Here is a 27,913-nt window from a genome sequence, read left to right as displayed (position 1 = left end):
TTTTGTAAATATTACTTTTTTTGTATTAAAAATTTAAGTATCAAAGGTGAATAAACATTCAACCAAATAGAATTTTTATATAAAAGGAAATAAAGTAAGGATCAGCAAAATGCAGAAAGGCTGCACCTTGACAAAGATTGTATACAACAAAAACTAACAATTGGGAATGGTAAGATTAGGCACTAAACCACAGCAATCGGACCTGAAGACCTGTAGAGTGCAGAATCAGAAGAAAAAATACATGATTTAATGAAGGTGATAACATGATGTACTGAAGGTTATGATTTATGTCCTGTAACATTAAATCAGAGAGAAGTAGACAAAACAGAAATTAACAAGAGGAGCATACTAATAGATACTTGGACTAAGGAAAACAGATGAGGGTTGAAAAATCCAGAAAAAACAATTTGACATCATTTCGAAAACCGTGCATGACAAGTCTTTTATAAACATTTTATAAGAATGAGTCCTAATAAACTCACCAAGAGATTTCTGACAAATGCAATGGAGACAAAACTAATGGTTCAGACAAATAATGAACAACTCAGAATTGCAGGTTTAAAGCATACAGACATAGAGAAGAGAAGGGAACAGAACGTATTCAGAAAGAAGGTACGAAATTATGAAGGGATCCAGAAAGGAAAAAGTAATAATAACTGGTTAGAAGAGAGAAAGAAATTACACAACTTGAAAATTAAATTAAGTTGGAAGATTAGTAGACCGACCAGAAATTAACTATCAAATAAACACAGTGTCCGGTGACGAACCAAAAAATAAATAGTCGTTTATTTATAACAGTTAACAAGGTTGATGCAAATTGAATTACAGTACGGGATATATAACGTTAAGTGTTTCGTTAACTAATCACTGTTTGGCTTCTACAACAAATTCAAATAACTGACAATCTTTGCATTTATTATCTTCTATAAAACTTTACAGATTTTTTTATCAGTACATAGTCACATTAACCGCTTAAATCCTACAATTACTTTTTTTAATAAATATGGAAAAACTAAATAGATATAATAAAATTAACGGTGAATATATTTTTAATCAAAAAAAAAAATAAATACAATTAATATAATTATATCTTCTATACAATTAATTATATTTAATCTTGTGTATTAAAAATTTACAACAATTTTTTTACCATAATGTTTTTTTCTAAAAGTACATTAATTGATATTAGAATAATAATTATTTTGAAAGATGAATACGTTTAATTTACGCACTGTAGTTTTAATACTTCTAATTTAAAGGTTGGATAACCTTCGTTATCACAGTTCTCGTTTAACCTTACCCAACAAAGAGCTTAGTTGGCAGTTTGTGTTAAATTTAGTGCGAGGTTAGGCTGTTGGACTTAATTTTACTTTACAATGGAGGGGAAAGTGCTTTCTTTGAGTAAAGAAACAATTGGTGAATTTAGTGAAAAGTTTTATCAAGATCCAAGTAATGTCATTGCTCTGAATGCATGTGCCCGAAGTGATCCTATTGAAGTATGTATTTCACGCACTAGAGCCAATGAATTGGAACATGTTTACACGCATAAGATCGATTTCGAAGGTAAACCAGTGACCAACCAAAAAAGCACTGGCCGATGTTGGTTATTTGCTGCATTGAACGTTATTCGTATTCCGGTAATGAAACAATACAATATAGATGAATTTGAATTTAGTCAAGCTTACTTGTTCTTTTGGGATAAAATTGAACGGGCAAACTTTTTTCTTAACACAATTGTTGATACTTATCGTCGAGGGGAAGAAGTTGAGGGACGTTTAGTGTCATTACTTCTTAGTGATCCTATTCCTGATGGTGGGCAGTGGGATATGGTTTTAAATTTGATTAGAAAGTATGGTTTGTTGCCAAAAAAATATTTTCCAGATTCACATTCAGCTGAATCCAGTGGTCATTTAAATGGTATATTACGTAGTAAGTTAAGAGAGTTTGCTTTGGTTTTACGAAATCTACTTTCCTCTGGAGCTGGGGATGAAGATGTTAAGAAGAAGATTACTGAACAGATGTGTTCCATTTATCGTATAGTTTCCATTTGTCTTTGTATTCCACCAAAAGAATTTGTTTGGGAATATTACGATAAAAACAAGCAATATCAGAAACATGGGCCATTTACTCCGTTAGAGTTCTATAATCAGCTTATAAGACCTCATTATAACGTTAATGATAAAGTAGCCTTAGTGTCTGACCCACGTCCTAATAACCCTTATGGTAAACTTTATACAATAGACTGTTTGGGCAATATGGTTGGTGGTTGCACCATTGAGTACAATAATCAACCAATTGAAGTACTTATAGCTGCTGCTGCAGAGTCAATTAAAAATAATGAAGCTGTTTGGTTTGGGTGTGAAGTGGCAAAGAGATTTGCAAGTAAATTAGGATATCAAGATTTAAAAATTCATGATTACAATGCTGTATTTAAAGAAGATGTGTCAATTTCAATTAACAAAGCTGAACGGATGATATATGGTGAATCACAGATGAGTCATGCAATGGTACTTACAGCAGTGACCATTGATGAAGATTTACAAGCGGTGAAATGGCGTGTAGAGAATTCATGGGGTGATGATCGTGGTGACAAAGGTTATTTCCTTATGACTACAGATTGGTTCAAAGAATATGTTTATGAAATAGTCGTTGATAAAAAATTTATTTCACAGTCTGTAATGGATGTTTTCAAGCAAACGCCTACTGTGTTGCCTTTATGGGATCCGATGGGTGTGTTGGCCGATTGACCAACACTTACTTCAAGCATTTACCATTCATTGTGCTTGTAATGCATAATATATATAGTGCATAATATACAAATATGTAATGTATACATATAAATTTCATATAATAAATTTTAATTGTTATGGACCAAGTATAGATAGCATATTAAGAATTTTACTTAGGTACAATCAATAAAATTGTGTTTAATAACATGATTAATATTTTATTAATAATATCCTTTTAATTGTGTGTTTAATGTATAATTTTGTGATGCATTATTTAACAAGATGTTTTTAAATTATTTTATTAAATAATTAGTAATTATTAATAGTTTTTATTATTTTATTATTATTATTATTATTTATCCTTGTCTGTATGTGGGCGTGGGCTATTGAATTGTAGTCTTTTGCTCTCAAGTTGTTCAATTGATAACCTTTGTTAATAATTGTAAATCCTGCAAATTATTTTAATGTGGTAATTTTTATTATCCATATCAGTGTTAATATAATTGAATAGTTTAGCTTTACACCAGTGTACTTAAAATTATTGTTTTAATGAATCTTTCCAGTTTCTTAATTCCTCAACCACGGGAATTGACACTGGCCCCCTTTTGAGCTTTACAATATAAATATATAAAAACTTTATAGCTAAATGAGCAATATTGTATGTAATTTTAATTTTCTTTTGCCTTAATGAAACATATTTTCTAATATTTAGTTTGAAATATTGTTTCAACCACGTTGAATTTGCTCCATGTGAATGACCTTGATTTGGGCATTTTAAAAAAGAGAAATATTGACATAATATATTTCAGATTTAGATAAATTTGTATAATAAAATCTAGATCCAAAGTTTTATATATCAAGATTTTTCAGCATCCAGTTAGGTTAGTTGAGATTTATCGTGCTACCTTAAATAAAATAGGTGTATGATTTTGGTGTGAGTTGGTCATTTATTTGGATTTTTTTGTATGTATCCAGTTATATGCTAGATTTTATTGTATTATACAAGTTTTTTACTTTACCCAGAATTGTTAGAATATTGTTTATTTATAATAATTCCTTGTGTGTATTAAACCAAGTAACAAATGATTTATTTAGGGATTAAAGTGGAGTTGGTGTTAACAAAAATGCAGGTTTTTTCTGTTGTGTTTCTGTTTGTATGCTTTAGATCTGTGGGAGGATATTAAACAACAAATGTATAAAATGTATATATAGAGAAAAATTGATGTATTTCAACCTGATATCTATTAACTTGCATTATGGGTTGATGTTTTTTTGGTTTATTATGTAGTTCTTTAATAATCCTTTGCTCTCTTTCTCTCTCTTGTGAAGAAAACGTTATATACAATTGCAGATTTATTTTTCAGATACAGCACATTTCATTCTGTAATGGTAATACCAGTTTCAAACAAATGGTATTTTCCCATTGAGAAGACATAATTATTAGCAAAGCACATTGTTCAATATTATTTATGAAGTTATGTTTAATACTAGGAGGATTTTTTTTTAAACTTAAAGAAACATTGAATTTTTAAGAAATTATATCTGCTTGTGTTTTAGTGCCAAATCTCATTCAAATCTGCAACCATTAATATTTTTTGAATTTGTTGCTCATCTAGACTACAGGCTAGTCCCTTAAGTAGAATATCACATCTTCAAAAGAGAGATAAAAAATGTCCATATTTGATACTGATCTGCATTACTCTTAATCACATGTACATAACAAACATTTGGGCATTTCACAAATGTTCTTCACCTACTTAACACACTAGCTGTCAACCTTATGAAATAACTGAACATATACAATTTTTAATATATTTGTCTACATTTACAAACAACATGTATAGAAATACTGACCAAAACAATCTTAAAATATACTTTATCGTAATTTAAAGTATGTTTACAGGTATTTTTATACATTTAGTATAGATAACAGTGTTACAGTTTAACATTAGTGTTACAGATAACATTTGTTACAGTTTATTATAAAAACTTTCTACAATGTAGCCTAGTATGTGATAATTACATTAAAAAAGTTACATTTCTCCTGTAAATTAAGCAATTACAACAGTTGAGTTCATTATTTGTATATGAAATTGTAATTAAGGTGTTTTATATTAGAAAAATCTTTTAAAATTAATTTAGCATGACAAAAGAATTCATGCAAGATTTTTTTAAAGTAAATGTATGAAAACCAACCATACATTGAGACTTAGAAGTAGTTAAATAAGTCATTAAATAAGTTTTTGAAAATATCCACAACTTTTGCTTTCTTCTCAAAAATATATTTCATTACGTTTAAGTATATCCCAAAGTATTATTGATTTTTGACAAAATTACAGCTTTCTTTAACAATTTCTTTTTACTTTTGAACAATTAACGATTATCAGATGTTTTGACTGCTAGTAAAAATGTATTTCAAAGTATTATTTTTATACAATGTTCACTGTTAGAAGAGAAAAAGATTTCTGTCAGAATTTTATTTTTATTTAAATAAAATAATTAACCTTTGTGGAATACAAAAAAGTAATTACAAAAAGATACTGGTACACTTCACTACAGCTCTGAAATATTAAATATTTATTTAAAAAACTATCTTTTCCATTTCATCTATTTTTACTCACTTTTTTGTAACCTATGTGCTTCAATATAATCTTTTAATTAGAATAAAATAACAATACTAATTGATATCTAAATATAAAATAGTATTATTTAGATAATAGTCCTCCATTAATATTAATGATGTCTGTAGGGCTGTTTTTTTTTTTTTTTTTAGTAACCATCCCATAAATATTCAATATGTTGTGATTTTATTTAATAATATTATGCATTTAACTGATTCATTTTTACAAAAATAATATAAAAAAATTTGCTTGCAGTGAAAAAAAAATTACTGTGTAATTTAATTTTAGAGCAGTCGCCACAGTAGTTTGATGTGCAATTGGATATTTTCTTGTTACTGATATGTTTTATAAAAGAAATTCACACTTACATTGTGATTTTTTTTTAATGTTAAATTTTAGTTATATCCTTAGTTTTCTATTAAATTATGAAAAATAATTGTCAAATGCTTTTTTTCTTTGTGGGGGTTCAAAAATTAAAAACTGTTACTTTGTGCAGATTAAAAGAAATCAAATTACCAGTAAGTTTGTAAGGTTTAACAACTTGCCAAAATTACCAATTTTAAGGTAGTGTTTTTTTCTTTACCATTGTGTATATATTAAGAAAAAAGTAATTTAGTTCCTATCTATTTCATGGTAACCATTTTATTTGGCCTGTTTTATTGTATACTATGTATGCAACTGTCTGATATACAACTGTCTAATATAGTTCTATTATTCTTATTTGATTTTTGACTGGGACTGGAAATTCATTACTAAAATGTTTTTCATAATTCTGAAGCATGTGTGAAATTAGAATTATATGAATGTACTTTAACTCAATTCCATGATATATGCATAATTACAGTAAAAATCTAATTTTAAGCAGTACCTACAAAAAAAATTAATATAACATAAGAGAAAGATTTTAAGAAAATCTCACAATGGAACCACCACAGAAACCTTCTGGATAAAATTTTAATATACATCAAACCTATGAATTAGGTATTTTGTAAAAAAATATGTTGAAAGTTGAATCAAGAATATGAATCCAGTTCAGAGGATTATATTGAATAACTATGTAGTGGTATTCATAATAAATATATTTAAAAAAATTATTTTACAACACATTTTGAACCTTGGTATACAGATACTTTTGGATAAACATTGATCCTAAAAATTTGAACAATTTTGTAAATTGACTTCCTGTCTAGACAATATTATATATGCTATATTTGTAATAGATTATAATCAAAGATGGATAAATTGTGGTTTGTTTTATTTGAAATAAAACATATAAAGTAATCAGATATCATTTACATTTCGAGAGGAAAAGGACTAAAAATAAATAATGTAGATTTGCACTGATACTACTTTGTAATGTAGTTTCTCTACTGATACTAAAAAGCTGGTTATTTTTTAAATTTATTTACTCTGTTATTGATGACAATTGCAATTAGTTAAGGGGATTACAAGGGGATCTTTTTCTTTAAAAAAGTCTCAAAATATATTTGAAGTTGCTATATTTTTTTTATTGTATTTGATAACATTTGTTTTTATAGTCCTATGTTTAATTGTTAGTTTTTATAATAAAATAAGAACTCTTAAAACTGAAGCTTTTATTTTGTGGCATTACTACTTATTTAATTTGGTGCTGAAACTTCAACTTGGATTATAATGAATTTTAAATTAAAATGAGCCATACTGAATAAGATCACATTGTTAGATTGGGGAGATTGTTTGGAAGAGAGGGCTTACTGCTAAAATTAGCTTGATTTATTATAAAGGAATTCAAAGAATGAATTAGAGATATTATACTGAGTTACTTTTTAACTGCAATTATATATGAAGACAGATATCAGCCCAAGTGATTTTCCTATTCAGTGACATTATCCAGATATCTTTCTTTCCATGGCCAGCATCTGGCTAAGGAATATTTCATTGTGTATACTACATACTCATAGTTGTATAGTACATACACCAAGATATCTCGTAAAGAAACAGAAAGAATTTTAGGACATGATGTTTTAAAAGTGAAAACAAATAAAAAAGTTCATATAAATTTTGGTCTTCAAATGCTTAGTTTTCAATTATAGTTTGCAGAGAATTTCACCTTAATTTCTGTACAAGAATAAAATGAAGCCATACTGAAATTCTTGGAATATAAATTAATGGTGAAGTCCCCTTAAATAATTGATTTTATTTCTAGATTTTTTCATGATTGGAACAATTCTTGTTTTATTTTTAATAAAGATCAAATTTCTTTAACAATTATCTATATTCAGCTGATATGTTGTTACAAAATTTTATTTGTTTACTAGCAGTTTAACAGTTACTAAACATCAAACCTAGGTCACAGAACCAAACCCACACCGGGTTGGTCTAGTGGTTAACGCGTCTTCCCAAATCAGCTGATTTGGAAGTCGAGAGTTACAGCGTTCAAGTCCTAGTAAAGCCAGTTATTTTTACACGGATTTGAATACTAGATCGTGGATACCGGTGTTCTTTAGTGGTTGGGTTTCAATTAACCACACATCTCAGGAATGGTCGAACTGAGAATGTACAAGACTACACTTCATTTACACTCATACATATCATCCTCTGAAGAATTATCTAACGGTAGTTACCGGAGGCTAAACAGGAAAAAGAAAGAAAGGTCACGGAACCAAAAGTTCTGCAACCTGTTACAAAGTTTTTAGATCAAAAACCATCAGATTTACCTTTTAATTTAAGTTCCAGTTTCAGTATGCATTCATTTTACCCTTTGAGCAGAAAGCAAGGCAAAATTTTTCACAAGCTGTAACTTGAAAACGAAGTATTTCCAGATCCATTTTTATATGAACTTTTTTTGTTTATTGATAACTTGTAGAGCATGTCCTAATATTTTTTCAATTTCTTCGGGAAACAGTCGATGTAAAATAGGTTGAATTGAAAACCTGAAAATTGTAATAAATTGCTGTTGATTTGAAAATAATTAGTTAAAATCTCATAATTTTTACAATTAATATTTTAGTGGGGGTATTCTTAACATATTAGACTTCATGATTTAAACAGGTAATATATTACTGTGTTTGTTTTGTTAGTTATATCTTATACTATATATTTGTTTGATTATATTGTATTAGGTGATAATAGCCAATCTCCTTGATGGAGTGGTAGGCATCTTTGGCCTTTCATCTGAAGATCCCAGGGCTTCAAGCTTGTGGCGATATTGAATAAAAAAAAATGAAATTATTATTTTGCTGTGCTGTTTGATGAAAATTTCAATTCTTAGCTAATGTTACAGTGATTAGAATCATAGGTAGTGACTAAGTAATCAAAATAGAATGGAAAATGTGTTATTTGCAGCTGAAGAATAATTAAAATATAATGACAATGAGAAAATTGATAAAAACTGTAGTTTTAGTTACAAAGATTTCTATTGGGTAATTGTGGACAGGGATTTGGGTTGCATCTACCACTGTGCTCATTACCCTCATAAAAATGCAATAAAACTGCATTTAACATTGTTTAATGTAGTGATCTACAGGAATTATTTTAAAAACATGACTTAAGCCATGACATCTTTCAGGTATTGCAGAATTATCTGTTTGCAAGAGGATTTGTAGTTTACTATTTTAACAAAGATCAATAGCAATATTTTTAAAGTTTCTACAATTACTTTAATAATCACTTGTAAAATATCTTAAATGTTATTTGTCTGAGGTTAGAAAAAAAATAGAAGACTCCAGTAGTATGTACAATTATTTTCAAAATGTGCTACTACTTTAAAAAGGTTATTCAGAGGCAAAACAATGTTAATCAACAGATTATTAGGGTTCATTACATAATTCTATGTTTATAAGGGACCATCTATTAATATTTTTATTGAAATGAGGAGTAAATGAATTACAAAAATCCACTTTGAATTAAATATGGAGGTAGATGTACTTGTATGTTAGATATATTTACCAAAAAAAGCTTGTTTTATATGAATTTAAATATAAAAAGAAATGCAAAGTATGTGTTTTAATAATTTTAATAATAAAAGATTATCTAGTATGTAACAGTATAATAATTTAATCCTTTTAAAATGCTTGATAAGCAGCTGTGTCTACTCTCACAGTAATTGTATACTGGTAATGGGCATGGTGCTAGTATGCATGGCCTTGTAATAATTTTTTTATAGTGCAGTTTGTTTTACCGATGTTCTTATTTCTTATATTTGTTTTTGAGATTATGAAATTCTTTTGTATGTAACATATTTCATTTAGCATTGTGTTAGATTTATTAAAGAAGGTGTTAATTTTTACTCGCAGTATTTGTTGATAAATGTTTGTATATAATTACACGATGTGTGAAGCCATTTTTATTTTTGTGAATTTCTGTTAAAAAAACAATTTTATTTTTTTTAATATCTGTTGCAAAATAAATTAAGCATTTTTAATGAATAAATCAACCTGAATAAAAAATGTTTTTCTTTTTTCTATTTATATTGAAACCAAATAATTTTGTAATTACTTATATAAAATTAGTTTGAATTTATATTTGCATTATGTTAAAAAAATAACTACGTTACTCGTACGATGAAATTCTGAATATTGTTTAAGCAAAAATTCTGCGACTTTTAACAAACTCGCTTTCTTATGACTGCTAATATTAATGTAAATTTTGTATCTCGCAAATTTATTTGCTGAAAATTCATTTTTTTGCAAACATGAAATGTGTAAAATATAAATCATATGAAATGTTTAATTAGATATGTAGCATAAAATATGATCCAAAAATTTATTCTTATATTTTGGTAAACCTTTTTTGTCTAAAAAGTCAATTGTTTACCATAAATTTCTTTCACAAGCATTTATTGCCAGATTTTTCCATTTGCAGCCCTGATTATGAAGAAATGCATTTAACCTACCTCAACTAAATTTATTGAATTAAGGTTCAGAAAAGCTGCAGCTTAGTGATTGGAATGTTCTGTTACAAAACTGTTAAAAAACTGCCCGTTTTATGAAAGTGTTTTTTGCACATCCTTTTACAATCATTCGTACAAAATAAAAACATGTTTATTTGGTATACGTGTATATTTAATTTTCATTCTAAAAGTAGACTATATTAATACTGCATTTTCCAACTATGCAAAGTTCATGATGTGTTATTTTTACACTAAAAGCAAATAGATTATTTGTTCCCATATACATTGATGCATGGAAATGAGGTACAAGAGGCATCAACCAAAAAAGTGTAATTTTTTTTATTATACATTGTCCACTGATCACAGCTTTTTTGCAAAACCTTTCGAGGCTAGATACCTATAGCTGTGCCTTAACCGTTAACTCCTTTTTGAATTTCTTTAATCAGTTTTTGTGCTGACGTTTAGTGTCATTTCTCAGTAATAAACTACATTGCTGACTATCTGTGTTTAATAGCATTTTCATTTTATATGATTATTCATAAACTTGTATCTAAACTTTATAGAAGTTTATCTATTAAGAGTCATGTTAGGGTCAGTAAAGTATATGCCAATTTGATTTAAAAAGATCTGATTACATGGAGCAGTTTCTTCAATCCTTGTAGTTTAAAACAGTTTATTGAATTGTTTGACAAGAGTTCCATCTTTTTATACATCTGCTGTCCAGTGGGATTATTTCTCAGCACAAAATCTATCTTCTGGTGCTAGTAGTGCCTACATTGGTAGTTGTAATATCTAATTTTTGTTGCTCTTAATATCTTGTTTTTCCTTTGTTAATTACAATGCAGGTTTTGATTTTTTGCAGAATTGCATTGTGATTTTTGACTTATTTATACCATCAACAAATGATTTTTTTCTTGAGAAATTATAACCTGATGGCATAGGCTGTTTTGCTTGTAGCAGTTGTTACATTTTCTTCATAATTCCTGTCAGTTGGTACTGACATTAAGTCCTAAGGTAACCTTATTTAAGTTTGTTCTGTGCTTGTTCATCTTGTATAGGATAATTCTTAAGATGAAAAAATAATTCTTAGCAAGTTAATTCAGGATTAAGAAATACTTAAAAGTGGGTAAATCAAAATATCTTTACGCTTTTTTCTCTTCATAGAAAACAACTATTATAAATTTGTTGTACCACAGTATAAATTAATGGTTCTTAGTAATGACATTCAGTTGTTCAACTGAATTGAACATTGCAGTTGAAATACAGATTTTTAATGTTTATTTAAATTTTATTTTTTCAAGTAAAAAAATGGTAACATTAAAATTATGAGTAATTTTATGTGTTCCAAAAAATATAAATAAAATTAAAATGGTGTATAAAGTATAATAAAATATTGATTTCATATTTTACAACTGCAGTGTTGTTAATTACATCTATAGCTCTTCCTTCTTTGGAATTTTTATCTTCAAGACAAATTCTTGGTTGACCTTCAATACCCAAACCAAAAGGTGAAACAGAATTGGTATTTAAGTAGTATTGTATGTCATCATCTCTGAGAAAAAACACAAAATGTTAATTAATTAAATATGTATATCTTTTCTTACATGATTTTATTAAAATAACACCAAATGTTCCTGTACACTATAATCTGGTAAGGTAATCTTTATGATTAAAATATTTAACACAATATATTCTCATTAAATACCAGTTGTATCAACCTGCTACTTTAAAAAAAAGTCCTCTTAGTAAACTTTCTGTTTATTAGTCCAGTTATATTATTTTTTAGTTTGTTAAAGAAATATTTTTCCAAACGTTTACATTTTTTATGGAAATAACTCATTAAAAAAAAAAATGTTTATTTTTAATGGCATACACATGCAAATACAATTTTAAATGCCCTGATATGATCTGTAAATCTTATAGTCAGTCTTATTTTTTAGTCACAGACTTATTTTTACATTATTCTTAATATTTATTGATATGACTTATCATTACTCTATTGTTAGAATGCAGATAATTAGTTATGTTATTCACAGGTTTATATAATATTGTGGTTGTGAATTTAATTGTACTCCATGATATGTAGTGATAATGTTCACAAATAAAATCATATATATGACATGTTCAAAAGGCAAAGGTTTGTTGGAGCTGATATGCTTTCAAGTACATAATTATATAAATATATCTACCTAATACTTATAATTTATTATATTATTATTATTATTGCTGTTTTTTTTAAGGTATCTTTAATTTCAATGATGCATAAGTGTAAAACTAATACCTGTTCTAAATTCTGTTAAATAGCTTATATAAAAAGCATGTAATTATTTTATTTACATATTGAAAATTATATCTGTACGAGTCATTTTATCTAATATTGAGACAAAATTGAGTTTTCCTGGTATGTTGGATGTACTTAGTAAAATTGTTTTTTTATAATTTTTTTTACATTAAAACAAAAATATTACATAAAATATAATAAACATTCCTTAGATTTCTTCTTCAAACATTCTATCAAAAATCCTTTTACAAACAAACACATGAACACACACTCACAAAGTAATGTGCTGCATAGATATATTTGATGACAATCTTGTTGTACTAAGGCAATGACTACTACACAAAGACAACATGAGAAATTTAAATCAATCTTCTTTATCTTACATTTACAATAAGCAACCATCAAAAGAGCAGTTTCAAAATTTACAGAAAAGTAACAATGGGAGACATTTATTCATTAGTTCCCTCACATAAAATAAATATATTTAAACTAAAAAATATATTATACTTACTGGACTGAATAAAGATTCAGAAAAAAAATAGTTACAAACTGGGTAAATCATATCTTTCAGGAAAAAACTACAACACATAGGACTCGCTTATAAAAAATACATAATAATCAAGAAACTCTGTGGTTTATTTGTACAAAGTCCTATATTGAACAAATGAGATACAGTATCAGAAAAAGAGATGTCTCAGGCAAAGCCAAGCCCTTAAGCCCTTCTATTACATGCATGTGGTAGGAGGAAAACAGAAATTTAGACTTTTGAAGTATATGCCAGGGTTATTTTTTTTTCAAGGTCCGATCTCACGAAATTAAAACCGTGAAAATAAAAAATTTTTTATTTGTAACAAGTACTTACATAGTTACGCTATTTCTCTACATAGTCACCACTCTGATTTAGACTTTTGTCATAGCGTGGTACCAACTTTCCAATACCCTCGTCATAGAACGGAGCCACCTGTGTTTTCAGCCATGATTCTATGCTGGTCTGCAGCTCGATGTCTGTGCCAAAATGTTGTCCTCCTAGAAAGCGTTTCACGTGAGCGAAGAGGTGAAAATCGGATAGAGCCAAGTCCGGGCTGTATGGTGGGTGATCAAACACTTCCCAACGAAAACGCTGTAGGAGCTTCTTTGTTACAGCTGCAGTGTGCGGCCGAGCATTGTCATTGAGAAAGACAATGCCTGATGACAACATTCCTCTCCGCTTATTCTGAATTGCCCTTCGTAGACGTTAAAGAATCACGCAGTATGAGGCTGCAGTAATGATAATGCCACGTTCCATGAATTCCACCAAGAGAACTCCAATCCGATCCCAGAACACAGTAGTAGCCATACACTTTCTGTTTGAGAAGGTTCGCTTGAACTTCTTTGGTTTGGATTGTTCTTTTGTTTTTTCAGTTTCGAAATGGACCCGTGTCTCATCCCCTGTGATAATTTTGTTCAAAAAATCTTTTCCTTCATTGTGGTAGTGCTGGAGAAACGTTAGGGAGGCGTCCATTCTCATTGTTTTGTGATGGTCGGACAGCATCTTGGGAACCCATCTCGCACACAGTTTGCGGTACTGCAGTCTCTCACTCACAATGGTGTAGAGAGCTGACCTTGATATTTCAGGAAACGAATCACTCAATACAGAAATTGTGGATCGACGATTTTCTCGAATTGCCTCATCCACTCGCTTCCTTCCCTGACCGCCTGCATCATGAATATCTGCACGTCCTGCTTTAAAGTTCCTGCACCGTTGTCGCACTTTGCTGTCACTCATTCAAGTTTCATCGTATACATTATTTATTCGTCGATGAATTCAGCTGCATTACACCTCTCAGCCTGAAGAAATCGAATTACCGCACGCACTTCACACTTGGCGGGAGATGCTATTGTTGTAGACATGTTTATGTGCTAGCTTTCTTTTCTTTTTCCTATTTAACCTCCGGTAACTACCGTTTAGATAATTCTTCATTGGATGAATGAGGATGATATGTATGAGTGTCAATGAAGTGTAGTCTTTGTACATTCTCAGTTCGACCACTCCTGAGATGTGTGGTTAATTGAAACCCAACCACCAAAGAACACCGGTATCCACGATCTAGTATTGAAATCCGTGTAAAAATAACTGGCTTTACTAGGACTTGAACGCTGGAACTCTCGTCTTTCAAATCAGCTGATTTGGGAAGATGCTTCACCACTAGACCGTCTACGTGCTAGCTGCGTGTTCAGAACTAAACGAAGTGACGCGGCATGATTGAAGGCCAAACTAGAGACGCTGCGCAACACATATGTGCAAAGGTTCATGCGATTTTTGCGCGGGATTTTATTTCGTGACCGATCGGACCTTGACAAAAAATAACCCTCGTACGTTTATCACATCTACATATCAAGGATTATTTATACATTTCCTTCTCAAGGATTTCTTTATACATAAATTTCTGTTTTAATTTTTGTAAACTAGAAAAATAAACTTTATTGTTTTACTTGTTATGAATATCTGCCAATTCATCTCCAAATGATATCATTTTGTTTGTATCACAACATTCTCCAGTTTTAAAAAGAGTGTAGCTTTTACAAGGTGCACCAATAATCATTCCTTTTAATGCTTCAATGTAGTACAAGAGTGCTCTTCTATGTGAACAACCACCTGAAGATAATAAATAAATCCATAACTAAGTATTTTACTGAAGAAAGATTAATCACTTGATATGTACAGGAAATGAAATGCTTAAATTTAGTATTTACACTTCATATTTATAATTCAGTGAATTAAGTATTTATTATTAAATGTATTGTTATTCATTTTTTATTTCTCAAAGATTTCTCCAAGTTAAGTCTCTTTGGAATGAATTTAAGAGGTTAAAAGAAATAGTCAATAATTTGGTCATCAAAATTCCTACTGTACTTTAGGGTAGCTTGAGAATTTTTTTTCTGTTCCAGTAAGGAAATAAATAGCAGGCTAATCTCTAATATTTCCTATCCTTAATAAATGCATTCCTTAAGAAATAATTTTTTTAATACGAGTAATTGAGATCAAAAACTAATTTTAACCAAGCTTAGAAATTCACCTACTACATTATGTTCATTGTTTTACATACAATTCTTAGTTCATAATATGTACAGTTCATAGTTCTGTGTCTGGTAGCTGCTGCAACCAAAAATTATAGACACCCTAACTTGAGATACAAATCACTCCTGAAAACTTACATGTCCATTATTTTCCATATCCCTATCTACTGATCTAAATGTATTGGTGCATGCCAAGCCCATTGAAATGCAACAGGCTCAGCTATATAAGTTGCAACTTAAGGACTAGTCATATGGTGAACATCATTACTTTCATTGAAGGCTACTTTGATTAATGCCTCTTTACGTTTTTTAAAAACTGCTTTTAAGTTTAAAAATAGAATAATGGATATAAACAATTCCAAAGAAATATTACAGTATAAATTCTAATTACCAAAAAAAAAAATATATAAATTTAATTTATAACATAAAATGATGGGCTGTAATCACAAATTAGTTTGTGGTTAAACCAATTTATAATTTTATGCAGAATTAAGAGAAACTAAAAACTATTATGTTGGTTACACTTAATTTGCAATTTCAAGCCTAAATCCAAAATAAAAAATTTGATTATACTATACAATAATCGTACCATTTTTAGGAATGACTTAAGACTGATGTCAGGTTGTCTTCAGCTTTATGATTATGTCAACCTATTAAAAATGTTTTGAGAAGAGAAAATGTTAAGATGTTTGAGAAATTCTTTTAACCACACTGAGATATGTATTACCATCACTCTGCCAACATCCAGGTTGGGGTGCTGTTCCACCATTAACATAGAAATCTACAGTTCCCAGATTTTTATTAATGCCTTGTTCACCAATAGAAGTGTGCATGACATCCACAAATTTAGCACTGTCTTTAGATAAACCAATGTCTTTGTCCCACTTAACAATATGACTTGGCTGGGAAGGATCTAGACCTGATATAAAAAGACATAAATAAGAAACAGCTAAAAGAAAAAAGATAAAATTTAAAATAATTTAATTTAGTTATTTCCTTAATACTATAGATTCAAAAAAGAGTAAAATACTTTATATTCAGAGTATAATATTTGTATAAATTATGATCACATAAATAATTATGTTATATCAGGAATGATAATTATGTAATCCTACAAATAACAAAATAGAACTGATCCACAATTTATCTGAAGGATTAAGAGAAATAATGGAAAACCTTGATCTGTGCAGCATTATAAAGTACAAAATTATAAATAGATGTGGGCAGTAATAGAAGTGCATAATAATAATTTACTTCACTACTCGTGCTTTTATTATTATCTTTCCAAATAAATTACATAAATCAATATGCAATAAAATATCAAATTTAAAGGTGCTAATTGTTATATATTTAAGTACATGTTAAATAAATCAGACAAAAATTTCAGGTTTTTAATTAATTAGCTGATATTTAAAAATTCAACAGACATACTATTTTTATAAAAGGACATTTTAAAAATTTTATTTAAAGTAAAGTGATTAGAGGGTCTTTTAGATTGTTAGGTAGTTTTAAATTAACTCAGAAACAGAAAAAGTAGTGTAATACTCTGTCCATCGATATTCTGTTTTATAGGATCTTATGAATAACGAAGAGTTTTGTGACCTGATTTCATACAGTAAGAATAAATTACTACTTTTTTGCAAATGCTGCATATTCAAAATGGAATGCTTAGAAAAAGTAAATTTTTAATTTGTTAAAATCATTCTACATGAATCTTATTTACTGGTACCAAAGTTCTACAGTCCATTATATATCATATAACTCATTCTGACTAAGATGAAATGTATTTTAGTGTACATTGGTATAATAGATATTTAATAATGATGTTAAGCTAATGATGGTTTTTTCTTAAATGAAATCATTTAATCATACCATGAAAATTTTAACGTCTAACAAGATGTAAAATAAAATTTCTGACATTGAAACAGTAATATATTTGAAACAGGATGGGCATCTTAATTTATTGCTTTACACCTTCAGAGTCATTTTCTTTTAACTAAGATGCATGTAAAACTCAAAAGGAGTCAGTCAGAAATGGTTTAGAATAATGTTTATTATGAAGACGCTCTTTTGTGTTACTAAGAAAAACTGTCACTTGTGTTGATAAATATTTTACAACATTTTTGTGGGCTTGATGTGGTATTGTGCAAAAGTGTATTTGGCTCAATGAGGAAATTAATAAAAAAAAACATCTTCATAACTTAGTTTCTCAGTGAAACTAAGTGATTATGGTTATTGTTAAGAATTGTCTCTTTTTTCGGACCATTTTACTACAGTTTAGTGATATAAAAATAATATAAATATATAAATAAAAACAAACATTCTCTTCCCAATATTAAGTGGTACTTTTCCTTTACTGAATTTTAATTGAAATATGAAAATGGGCTATAAAGATGGTGAGTAGTTTAAGTACAGATTCCCTTTGAGTGTGTAGTCACAGGCTGTCAATAGTAGTTGAATGTTGGTATTCATTTGTATTAAAATGACCAAAAAGTACAACAACAGTCCATGAAATAAGTAAAGGAAAAAGTAATGAGAAGAAAGTCTAGAAAACTGTGTAAAAACCTGAAACATATGTAAAAGATGCAATGATACACAGAATATAAATGGAAAAGAATGAATTTTGGTTTCCATGATTGTGCTATGTTTAAAAAATACAAAATACAATTTTTAAAATGACTTCATAAAACTAAAAGGAAAAAATTATGAAAATTTTTCATTTACATCTGAGCTATCTTTTTCTTTATTTTTATTTTTTTTAGAGATTGCTATTGGGAACATTCGAGTATTATCATGCTGTTGAATGTAGCTCTGCTGAATCTTGAAGAATCTTAATGTTTATAATTTTTTAAGAAAATGTTGATTAGATTGTGCTTATTCATTTAGAACATAAATTAAAACGAAACAGTCAAATTAGATTTACCTGAGGTCTATAATAAATTTGACTGCTATAAATATAATTATATATATTTAATTAAGTTATATATATTTGACAAATAGGGCAAAGCTTTTTACATCAATACAAATTACAGATATATGTATTTTACTTCACCAATAAATCCACTTTTTGCAAACCAACTCAATGATATGTCACACAAGTAAAAGTATCAATAACTACATGAAAATGTACATAAATGCTAATGGTTGAAAGCCAAACACACTTGAATAACTCAAAACTCACAAAAACAATTTAGATGAGTCAGTCTAAACACATCACAAACAAAACTTTTTCAGAAGTTAATCCAAACACTAGTGCCAAAAACAAGATAAGACTCAGCACTGTTAAGTCAAGACAATTTGAAGAAGCTTGATTAGAATGAAAGCTAATTTAGATTTGTATAACTTTCATTTTAAATTACAGTATTCTGTAACTGATTGTTAACCTTTTTTATTTACATGGAAACTAATATTATATGACATTCAGGAACTTTTGCAGCAAAAAATATTTTCAGATAGGATCATTTCTGCAATCTTGATTTTTGTGCCATAAAAACAAAGTTGATAGCATTAATAAATTTGGGAGGGGGTTGGAAAATGTGTACTAATATCATTATTTGATGCTATAACCATGGATTTTTTTCTTTTGTAACATTTACAAAAGAAAAAAAGTAAAATGAAAAAAACATTTGAGGAGACAATGGATTTGTATTCAGTGTGACTTAATTAGATACTGAGATGCTACAATACTGATCTAAGGCAACTATAACCAATTATTTTCTAACTTTTTCTTTGTGTTTACGTAATGTACTGCCAAATGTTTGAAATATTTTGGGCTGAAAAATTGTTTAGTAAATAAAAGTACAGAAGTACAGATGACTTGCATATTTAATTTACAAGTTTATTTAATTTATCTGATACAAATCTAAATATTATTCTGTTGATGAGTTTCTAAATAAATTTAAATAACCCTGAATTTTCTTGAAGTAGTCCTGAAAATTTGCTATTTGCAGCCAGGACCTGTTATATGATTCATTTGTTCATCATATAAAGCATTCATCCTTTGTATCAAAATTCAAACATTTACAGTGGACTCCCAAAGCATTCTAAGCAAAAGTATATTTTTCATGTAAAAACTGTGGTCTACTGTTTTGTTTTTTATAAGAAATTTTAGTTGCTGATTACTAAAAATCCAACCATAAAGATAAACGTGCTTTAATACCATAAAGGAAATAATAATGATAATTTAAAACATGAAAATAATTTGATACGACATAATATTTATACTATTTTGATAGTTGATTATTAAAAATGTAACTACAAAGATAAAAGTGCTTTAATATCATAAAGGAAATAAAGATAATTTAAAACATGAAAGTAATTACGTAAATTTCATACTACAGATAATATTTATAATTTTTTTGAATCCATTATAAAAATATTTTTACATTAATGCATTTTCACAATAATGAAATGTCTAATATGCTATAAATTTGTTTTCAGTTTTCTAAAAAGCCATTGTATTTGCTTTGTAAAAACAGAAACCATGTTTTTAATTAAGATAATGTACAGCATGATTTTATTTATTAAGAATCTATTATATCATTTATTCATAAATTTAATTCACTATTATTTCACATATAACTTTTTTATTAACATCAACAATAAACATATTAATCCATTTTTTATTTATTGATTTTGTATTTTGTAATGCTGCTCTGATTAATTCTATCAAAGTTCTTTATTTCTCTATCCAGGGGCATATGCAAGGGGGGTTACTGGCTTTGAACCCCCTTCCCTTAAAGGTTTAAGTACTTTTTAATATTAGGCTTATATAAAATAAACATACTATAAATTTATAAATATGAGTATATTTTTAAAATTTCATTATATTCTCTATTCTAATTTCTCAATGTCAGACTAACAAAGTCTATTGACATAAGATCCAGTCCACCGCCTTTCCTTCTTCAATAATTTAATCCCCGTAGTCAGAGCTGTGGCACTACAGTACATCAGTCAACGTGCGAAACAGTAGCAGTCATTCAGCATTCTGAGGTGGCAGTGTTCTCACTGGCACGATGAGTCTCATAGTATGTAACCCTCCTTGTCTACTGAAAGAGTGTAAACACCATCGATTCTGTGCTGATTATTAAGAAAGTATGATAATAATACAGACCTGTAATAAAATAAGGCCGACATCATATAAATTTACTTGTTATGAAACATTGTTGGGCGCTGACAATAGCTCTGCAGCGGCAGCAGTGGATATATGAAATATTGTACATTGTTGAGCAGTATTCACTCGTTAGTCTGAGTTCAGATTTTGTTGTGCAACATTTGTTTAACATTTTGTGCATTTCGCAGTTCAAATTTTTAAATAGAAACTTTACATTATCGTTCTGTGTACTTTAATATGTCTAAGCGACCTCAAAGTTCAATTTTACAATTTTTTAGCAAAATGTCATCTGCAGGTAGTGATTCTTTTAACGTTAATGAAAATTTCACATTGCCAAATATTTCTTCGCTGCCTCAACAGACGGTACTGTTGCAAATATTCTTCCCAAAACTAGTTTCACACCCTCCTGTGAAAACTCAGCTGGTATTGAATGTACATCGACATCACTCAATAATGTTGATGTGTCCGCTGAACGATTTAAAGTGATGTGTATTGTTCCGGTTCCGGAACCTTCAACATCTTCAAGTTCCATTGAACCACATGCTTATGATATTGGTGTTTACGTAGGAAAAGACTTGTCTAATGAAGAAAAAACTGGATGTCTGACAATATCTGGGGGCCTGGGTTTGTTTTCCTACAAAAGGAAAGAGAAATCTTTAAATGGCTTTACTGCTGCAACTGGCTTGCATATTCTGAATTTAAGGGAGGGAGAGTTTTTGTAAATTTTTTGCACTTTTTTCTCCAAGGAATGGTGTTGGATCTGGCAAGCAACCCTTAGGTCAGCTTTGTAGTGAGAAATTTGACAACTGGAAAAATGCGGTCGAGTGATTTTCAGAACATGAAAAGCGTCTTTATCAAAAAGAAAGTTTGGAGGTAGCCGGTGGTATTTTGGCTGAAATTTCATGTGGGAAGAAAAATTCTATAGATGTGCTAATAGCTAATAGATACTGCAACAACTCAAAAGAAGAGAACAGGAAAACTGTTATTTCTATTATTCAGAGTACTTTGTTTGCGGGAAACAATGAATTCGCTCTGCGAGGTCACAGGGATTCGGGACGAATAGGGGTCGAGATCGACCAAGAACCAGAGGAAAGTGATGGCAATTTCAGGGGACGACTGCTTTCAAAGTAAGATGGATACTTTATTAAAATATATGTTGACATTGCATTTTGAGCATTTGCAAAGGAACAACCAACAGAGTCATCCTGCATTGATCAATCACTGTATATCCCTATATAAATGCTTATATAAAAATAAAGCTTACAAAACAACTGCTGTATAATTATATGATTAGGCTAAGTATATTGTTTTGTTGGACAGTAAGTATAACTGGTACTTCCAGACAGTATCAAATGTATGCTATTTGAACACTAATTGGACTGTTAAAAGAAAAGTGAGAACTCTATCAAACAGCTATTTAGTGATTTCTTTAAAGAATAACATGTAAGGGATGTTGAGGTCAAGTAATAGAAATTATACATGGTATAATACTGAAATCTTTTATCCATTTGAAAGTGATTTTGATTTATTATTTGAATGTAAATAATATATGCGTACATTTGTTGTTTTAAAGGCCAAAAATTTAAATCCGGTATTCTAATTAAATGATTGAATCTTGAAATAAATACTCAAAAGTTTCAACAAATATGAAGGAAGATGCATTGATCCCACAAAATCACTTTCATTTTCATTCTGTGAACACATGAGAATCCTCTAACTGTTTTTTATATGACATTGAGTTTTAATGAGCCTTACAATATTATTTACACACTCAGGACAATGTGTTGTATTCCATTCTTCAATCTAAATGGCATGGAAATTACTGTCCCAACACAAACAAAATAAATTCTTACTCAGTAAAAATTTCTTAAGAATCTCACAATAGAATCCAGGATGTTGCCATTTACTCTTTACTCCAAGGTTTAAAAATACTTCAAGCCATGTTATATGCCTCCTCCAAATTGAAGACAAGACATGGACATGTCATTGATGCTTTGTTGATGATAGCAGATAATTCGTAAGGAAATTAAGTGATAATGTGAACAAACAGTAGAGGATAATAAAATGTTTAATGAGAATGATAGAAGGATTAAGTGGAGATCTCCAATATGCAGTCTGACCCAATTGGTGATGGAAAAGGATGATAATGTTGATGAAAATTTTAAAAGTGCTTTGTTTACAAACCGTAACTAGCCTGTTGTAGTGGTTAACATTGCGTTCTAGATTAATTGGTTTCAAGTTCATTTTCTGAAAAGGGAATGACCTTTTTTTATAAGTCATTACAATTTTCTTACTTTAGTTATTAAAATATTCGAGTAATAAAAGCTTGTCCAATTATAATAGTCTAATTAATAGAAAATAATTCATTAGATTAAAAGAAAACAGTACTAACTGCTATATGAGAGTACAAAGTATGGAAAATTAAGCGATATCAAATTTTAATAGAATGATTCAGAGAGGTGAAAAATGTAAAAAAGAAGAATATTTAAGAAAAGGGAAATGGAAGAAATCTTATTGGAGAGTTAGTTATCCAGACTCAGAGTTTGTCCTCTTCATATAGTCTAGTTCATATAATTGCCTAGGCTGACAAAACAATCATGAATACTTTATTCTTAGTCTTCTTCATATTTTTAAACTTAGTTTTTTATTCTTACACTGAGGATATGGTGGAATAGCAAGAACTTAAATCATATAGTGCACTCCAAAAAAAATAATGGATTCTACAGCTGATTTTTTATTTGTAATCTGTGTGTATCTGTCAAGACAAACAGTAGGTATTTTATTTGTCTTCATATTATACTAACTTAATATTACTGAGTAACTCTTGACAATGTTCTCATTTAATTTAAAGGAGTCTTTGAAGGAGACACTTATGATGAAGAACTTAACAAGAAAAATGTCTTTGTTAAAAACAAATTTTGAGATAAACCAAACCATAGTTATCACTCAACAAATTTTGTTTTATAACTTTTTAACATGAGTGATAAAACTTAAGTTTGAAATAGTTCACCATTACATACAGGCAAATTTTCATCAGTATTAAACATTTTCAATCATGTTTTACATATGAATGCCTCTAATAACAATTAATATTATTATTTGCTAGGTGGCGTGATGTATATATGTACAGTATTTGACCTGTTATCCAATAAGTCTTTTGGCCCATGCTGTTTAAATGCCTACCGGCATATCCTGCTACATGACAGCCCAAACCGATTCCAATCAGGTGAATATCTGAAACTACAGCTTTGAATGTATCAATAAACTTGTTTATGAATTCAGCTATAAATTTTCCTATTATATCAATAGCAATATAAATGGAATCAATGTTTCTGATGGTTAATGTTGTCACAGGTTGTGGAGATTCAAGTATTTTCCATTGTACTATAATAACATTTATTAACATTCCTGATGACTTCATGTATGCTGAAACAGTTTATTTCAAAGTTTTAATTTAATAATTGCATTTATATTAAGCCAAATTAATAGATATTTTAATAATTATATATTGTATTTGAATTTTAGAGGACATCAGGACACCTCCTACCTTTATATCTAATGGTACTTAAAATTACTTTGCAGCTATTGAACAGGTTTGTGTAGATCAGTATGAATGAGATATAAGGATTTGGTAAGGTCTAATGTACACCAAAAGAACTGAAAGTGAGGAAAAGAGATTGATGGTAAAAAAGTATGATAAAACCATGTGTGGGTGTTCCCATGTATAAGACTCTCTTCAGGAAGTAGGAATCTATCTTGCCCACATCCTCAAGAGATCAAGAGTTTTTACTTATAAGAGAAGAGCTCATCACAATAAATGATCCTGTATTGACCAACTTAAATGCATGCAATAAAAAACTAATCTTCTACCAGAAATTAAGGAGCTATTTAAGAACAGGTTATCCTGTGGGTAATGTCACATATTGCAAGTTCTTCCATTGGTACATAATTTTCATCATCCACCTCATTTCTTTATCCTTGAGCCCCTTCTTTTTCATTTTATATTCTTGTGGGTAGATTGGACCCAACTTGGTTCATTCTGTGTCAAAACCTGCATAAATGGTAATCATTGGTTGATTTAACAGAAGGAAATCTGCTGCTGGTTGACTGATCTGGGGACTCTGTTCCTGTCTGGTGTGGAATAAGCAACTTAATAGCTTAATAGTTCATCAGATAAACCAAGCCTCTAAATAATAATAAAAAGAAATGCTCAGAAACTTTCTGATTGTCTTTTTCATGTATACCTATGTATGTAGAAAAAAAGCAAAAGTTAATCTGGAAGAAAAAGTGTTTTTATTTATATGAAAGAAATATTGAAAAAGAAAGACTCACATCAAAGCTAATTGTCCACTGGAAAAAAATTACAATTATAACAGTTACTAATTGTTACAAATTTTTCATAACTCATGTGTTGGCTGTAGCATATTTGTGATCCAAAGATGTCAAATCATCGGTTTTGCACATATGAAATTTTTTTTATTAAATAGCCTGGATTTTATTATGATAGATTAAAATAAAATAAAATTATCACTCATATGTAACTTGGTTGGTGCACTACCATCACAGGAAATGAGATTTGTAAACCTTTTTGAAATTAATTGCCCACTATACTTGACAGGAAACTTGTTTGATAAATCTTTAATGTTAGAAAATTTTACATGTAGTGGTCTAGTAAAATACTGACAGTTCAGAATGTACGTAGAATTCTAATAAAATCACTAATAGTGTAGTTTCTAGAAAGCAGCCAAAGCCTATTTACATAAATGAAGGACCTCAACTGACAAAAACAAAATGAGCAATTTTGAATATTATTATTATTATTCCAGTACTATTAAAGCATTTTCACAATATTATTACTTTCCTGGCATCATCATAGCTCTAGAGCTATGCTGCAAGAAGTAGAGTATGATGAACATTCAAAGACATGGGGTGTGATGACATTTCATGACCTAAGGATCCCAAAAAACAAAAAAAAGTAAGGGGTAAATGTTTTTATGTAGTACATTATGTATGTGTGTTTGTGTCTTTGAAGCTGAATAACTTTTCACTGGATGAACTGAGTACAATGAAATGTTTTATAGACATGAATATGAGGCAATTTGTTGGCACAATTTTTGTGGTCGATATTTCCAGGGGTTGGGGCAAATAGTTTTTTTGGGTTAATTTTCTCAAAATTTTGCAAACATAACCCCACTTTACATTACTCAGTACATGCATGCGTATCTTCCCAGAATCTTTTTATTTATTGCATCTTTTTTTATCAAATTTTTAATTTTTTCTTCCTAGATATAATAGTAGTTTCAGCGACCCCCTAATATTGGGATAGAAGAGCTGATCAAATTTTAAAAATATTAATTTTTTTGATATTTTAACTTTTTTCTGGTTTAATATTTATATTTTTCCATTATATAAGAATAAATAACCAATGCCAAGAAAGTATTTCAACTTTGTTGTCAGCTTTCTTTTATGTTAATGTTTTATAAAACAAATTGTGTAGTCAATTAACAATAAATCTATTATAAATTAAAAAAATATTTACTAAAAATTAACTTAAAAACTTTAGGGAATATAAAAAAATGAAAAAGCTGGCATCTTCCTGTTATTATAATGCCATGTTTAATTGGAAGAAATTAATAAAAGGCCTCAGCAGTTTCCTTATGGTATAACAGAACAATATTATACTATCTCCAGAGTAAATCGGAGCATTAATTCATACATACAAACAAATAACCTTAGATTATGAAAAAAATTACAATGTTTTTATAAAACAAACTATAAAACTGGATAAAAGTGCTATAAAATTTGCACAATGTTGACAATTATAATATGTTTACAAATAGTAAGAAAATTTAAAAGAAATTTTGAATTTTCTAAATTCATGAACAAAGAAACAGTTGTCACCAGTCCATGAAACTAGTTAATAATGTTAAACTTGAAATTATACCCATATTTACAATTAGTGGCTACAGAATCACCTATAACGTGAAATAAATTTTATTTCATTTTGTGAAAAAGAATTAATATTTAATTTAGAAATTAGATGTAGATTTTTGATGCCCTATGTTATATATTCATAAATTCTGCATCTATTTAATTTCTCTCTTTTTATTATTTCCTTTGTTATTTTTACTTTTAATTTTTTTTTTAGAATTATTTTCTTAATTATGGAATTTCAATAAACATCATTAGTATTAAAAGTGTTATCCTTCTGTACTTGTAACCACTGAATTGATAACTATTCAGTTATTGGTATCAATTGACACCTTGAAGTGGGTCAGATCATTTGGATTTGAAGAAAATACCATGCCTTTTACAATTTCTACAACAAAATGTTGCAAGGTGTCAGCATAATATTAATGTGCTGATCATTTAATTGTTCATCCTCTCCATTCAGGAAAAATTTGATTGAAGTAATCTCTAACTTTAAAAACATAATGAAGAGGTGTGACATCTTACTCCTAAGCATAAGGACAACCAATATTACATACAGAGTTGTTTAATAGGTTGTAAATAAATCACTAATTATAAATTGCCTATTACACTTTGATCAAAGAAATAAGTTTCCAACATGCTTGTTTTTGTGATCCACATTAAATTCCTTCTCCCTAATTACATGAACAGTTCCATTAGACCAATAAACAAAATTATGAGTGTTACTAGCATATTCAATTTAACTCAATGAAATAATCTGATGAAGCTTGTTTAAAATGAGAATTACTTCACAGTAAACAGTAATTTCTCACAAAATCCTAACCTTCACAATAACCTTGGGTGGTAACACTTAAATTTCAGTTCTCATTCTGTTATGGATTCTTACAATGTATTGGAAGACTTTTGGTTGTTTGCATAATAAGAGTCTATGAATCATGAAGCATCTATTTACATCAAGTATTTTAGTATTTCATTTTTAACTTGCACAAATTTTAACAACTCTATAATAGAGATTAATAACTGTGTGATTTAATAATCACATAATAATCACATAATAATAATAATAGAGATTTAGAACTGTGTGAAATTCTTTATGGGTGGCAGCAGTACTCTTATTATTTTTCTAAGAATACTGAAGGATAGAAACTTGTTATTGTTTTGTGTACTTAATGCCATTATTCAAAATTCAGCCACATAAATATATTAAATGGCAATTATTTCAACAGATTACTGCAACTGGGAAACCAAAATTTATATATATATAAATTTCAGTAAAAATATCCGTTATTACACCTACTGACTTATTAGAAG

The 27,913-nt window shown here is 28.9% G+C and overlaps 2 protein-coding genes across 2 annotated transcripts in view; one reads left to right on the top strand and one right to left on the bottom strand.

Moving 5' to 3' along the window:
• The first annotated feature begins 1,273 nt into the window (after positions 1-1,273).
• LOC142328151 (bleomycin hydrolase) lies at positions 1,274-8,318 on the top strand. The gene has a single exon (XM_075371695.1). The coding sequence runs from the start codon at positions 1,377-1,379 to the stop codon at positions 2,745-2,747; it is 1,371 nt and encodes a 456-aa protein (XP_075227810.1). The 5' UTR covers positions 1,274-1,376; the 3' UTR covers positions 2,748-8,318.
• LOC142328325 (lipase member H-A-like) overlaps positions 7,984-27,913 on the bottom strand; it is a 30,608-nt gene continuing 10,678 nt past the window's right edge. The window contains exons 3-7 of the mRNA XM_075372032.1: positions 23,855-24,097; positions 16,286-16,507; positions 14,974-15,136; positions 11,652-11,772; positions 7,984-8,007 (exon numbers count right to left, since the gene is read on the bottom strand). Of these exons, the coding sequence (XP_075228147.1) occupies positions 7,984-8,007; positions 11,652-11,772; positions 14,974-15,136; positions 16,286-16,507; positions 23,855-24,097 (773 nt within the window). The remainder of the gene's footprint in view (positions 8,008-11,651; positions 11,773-14,973; positions 15,137-16,285; positions 16,508-23,854; positions 24,098-27,913) is intronic.

Source organism: Lycorma delicatula, chromosome 7 (assembly GCF_047948215.1).
Source record: "Lycorma delicatula isolate Av1 chromosome 7, ASM4794821v1, whole genome shotgun sequence".
NCBI classification, from domain to species: domain Eukaryota; kingdom Metazoa; phylum Arthropoda; class Insecta; order Hemiptera; family Fulgoridae; genus Lycorma; species Lycorma delicatula.
This window is presented reverse-complemented; position numbering and strand designations above follow the sequence as displayed.

Excerpts from the sequence above, each read along its gene's own strand:
- LOC142328151 (XM_075371695.1), top strand. The coding sequence starts at position 1,377 with ATGGAGGGGAAAGTGCTTTCTTTGAGTAAAGAAACAATTGGTGAATTT.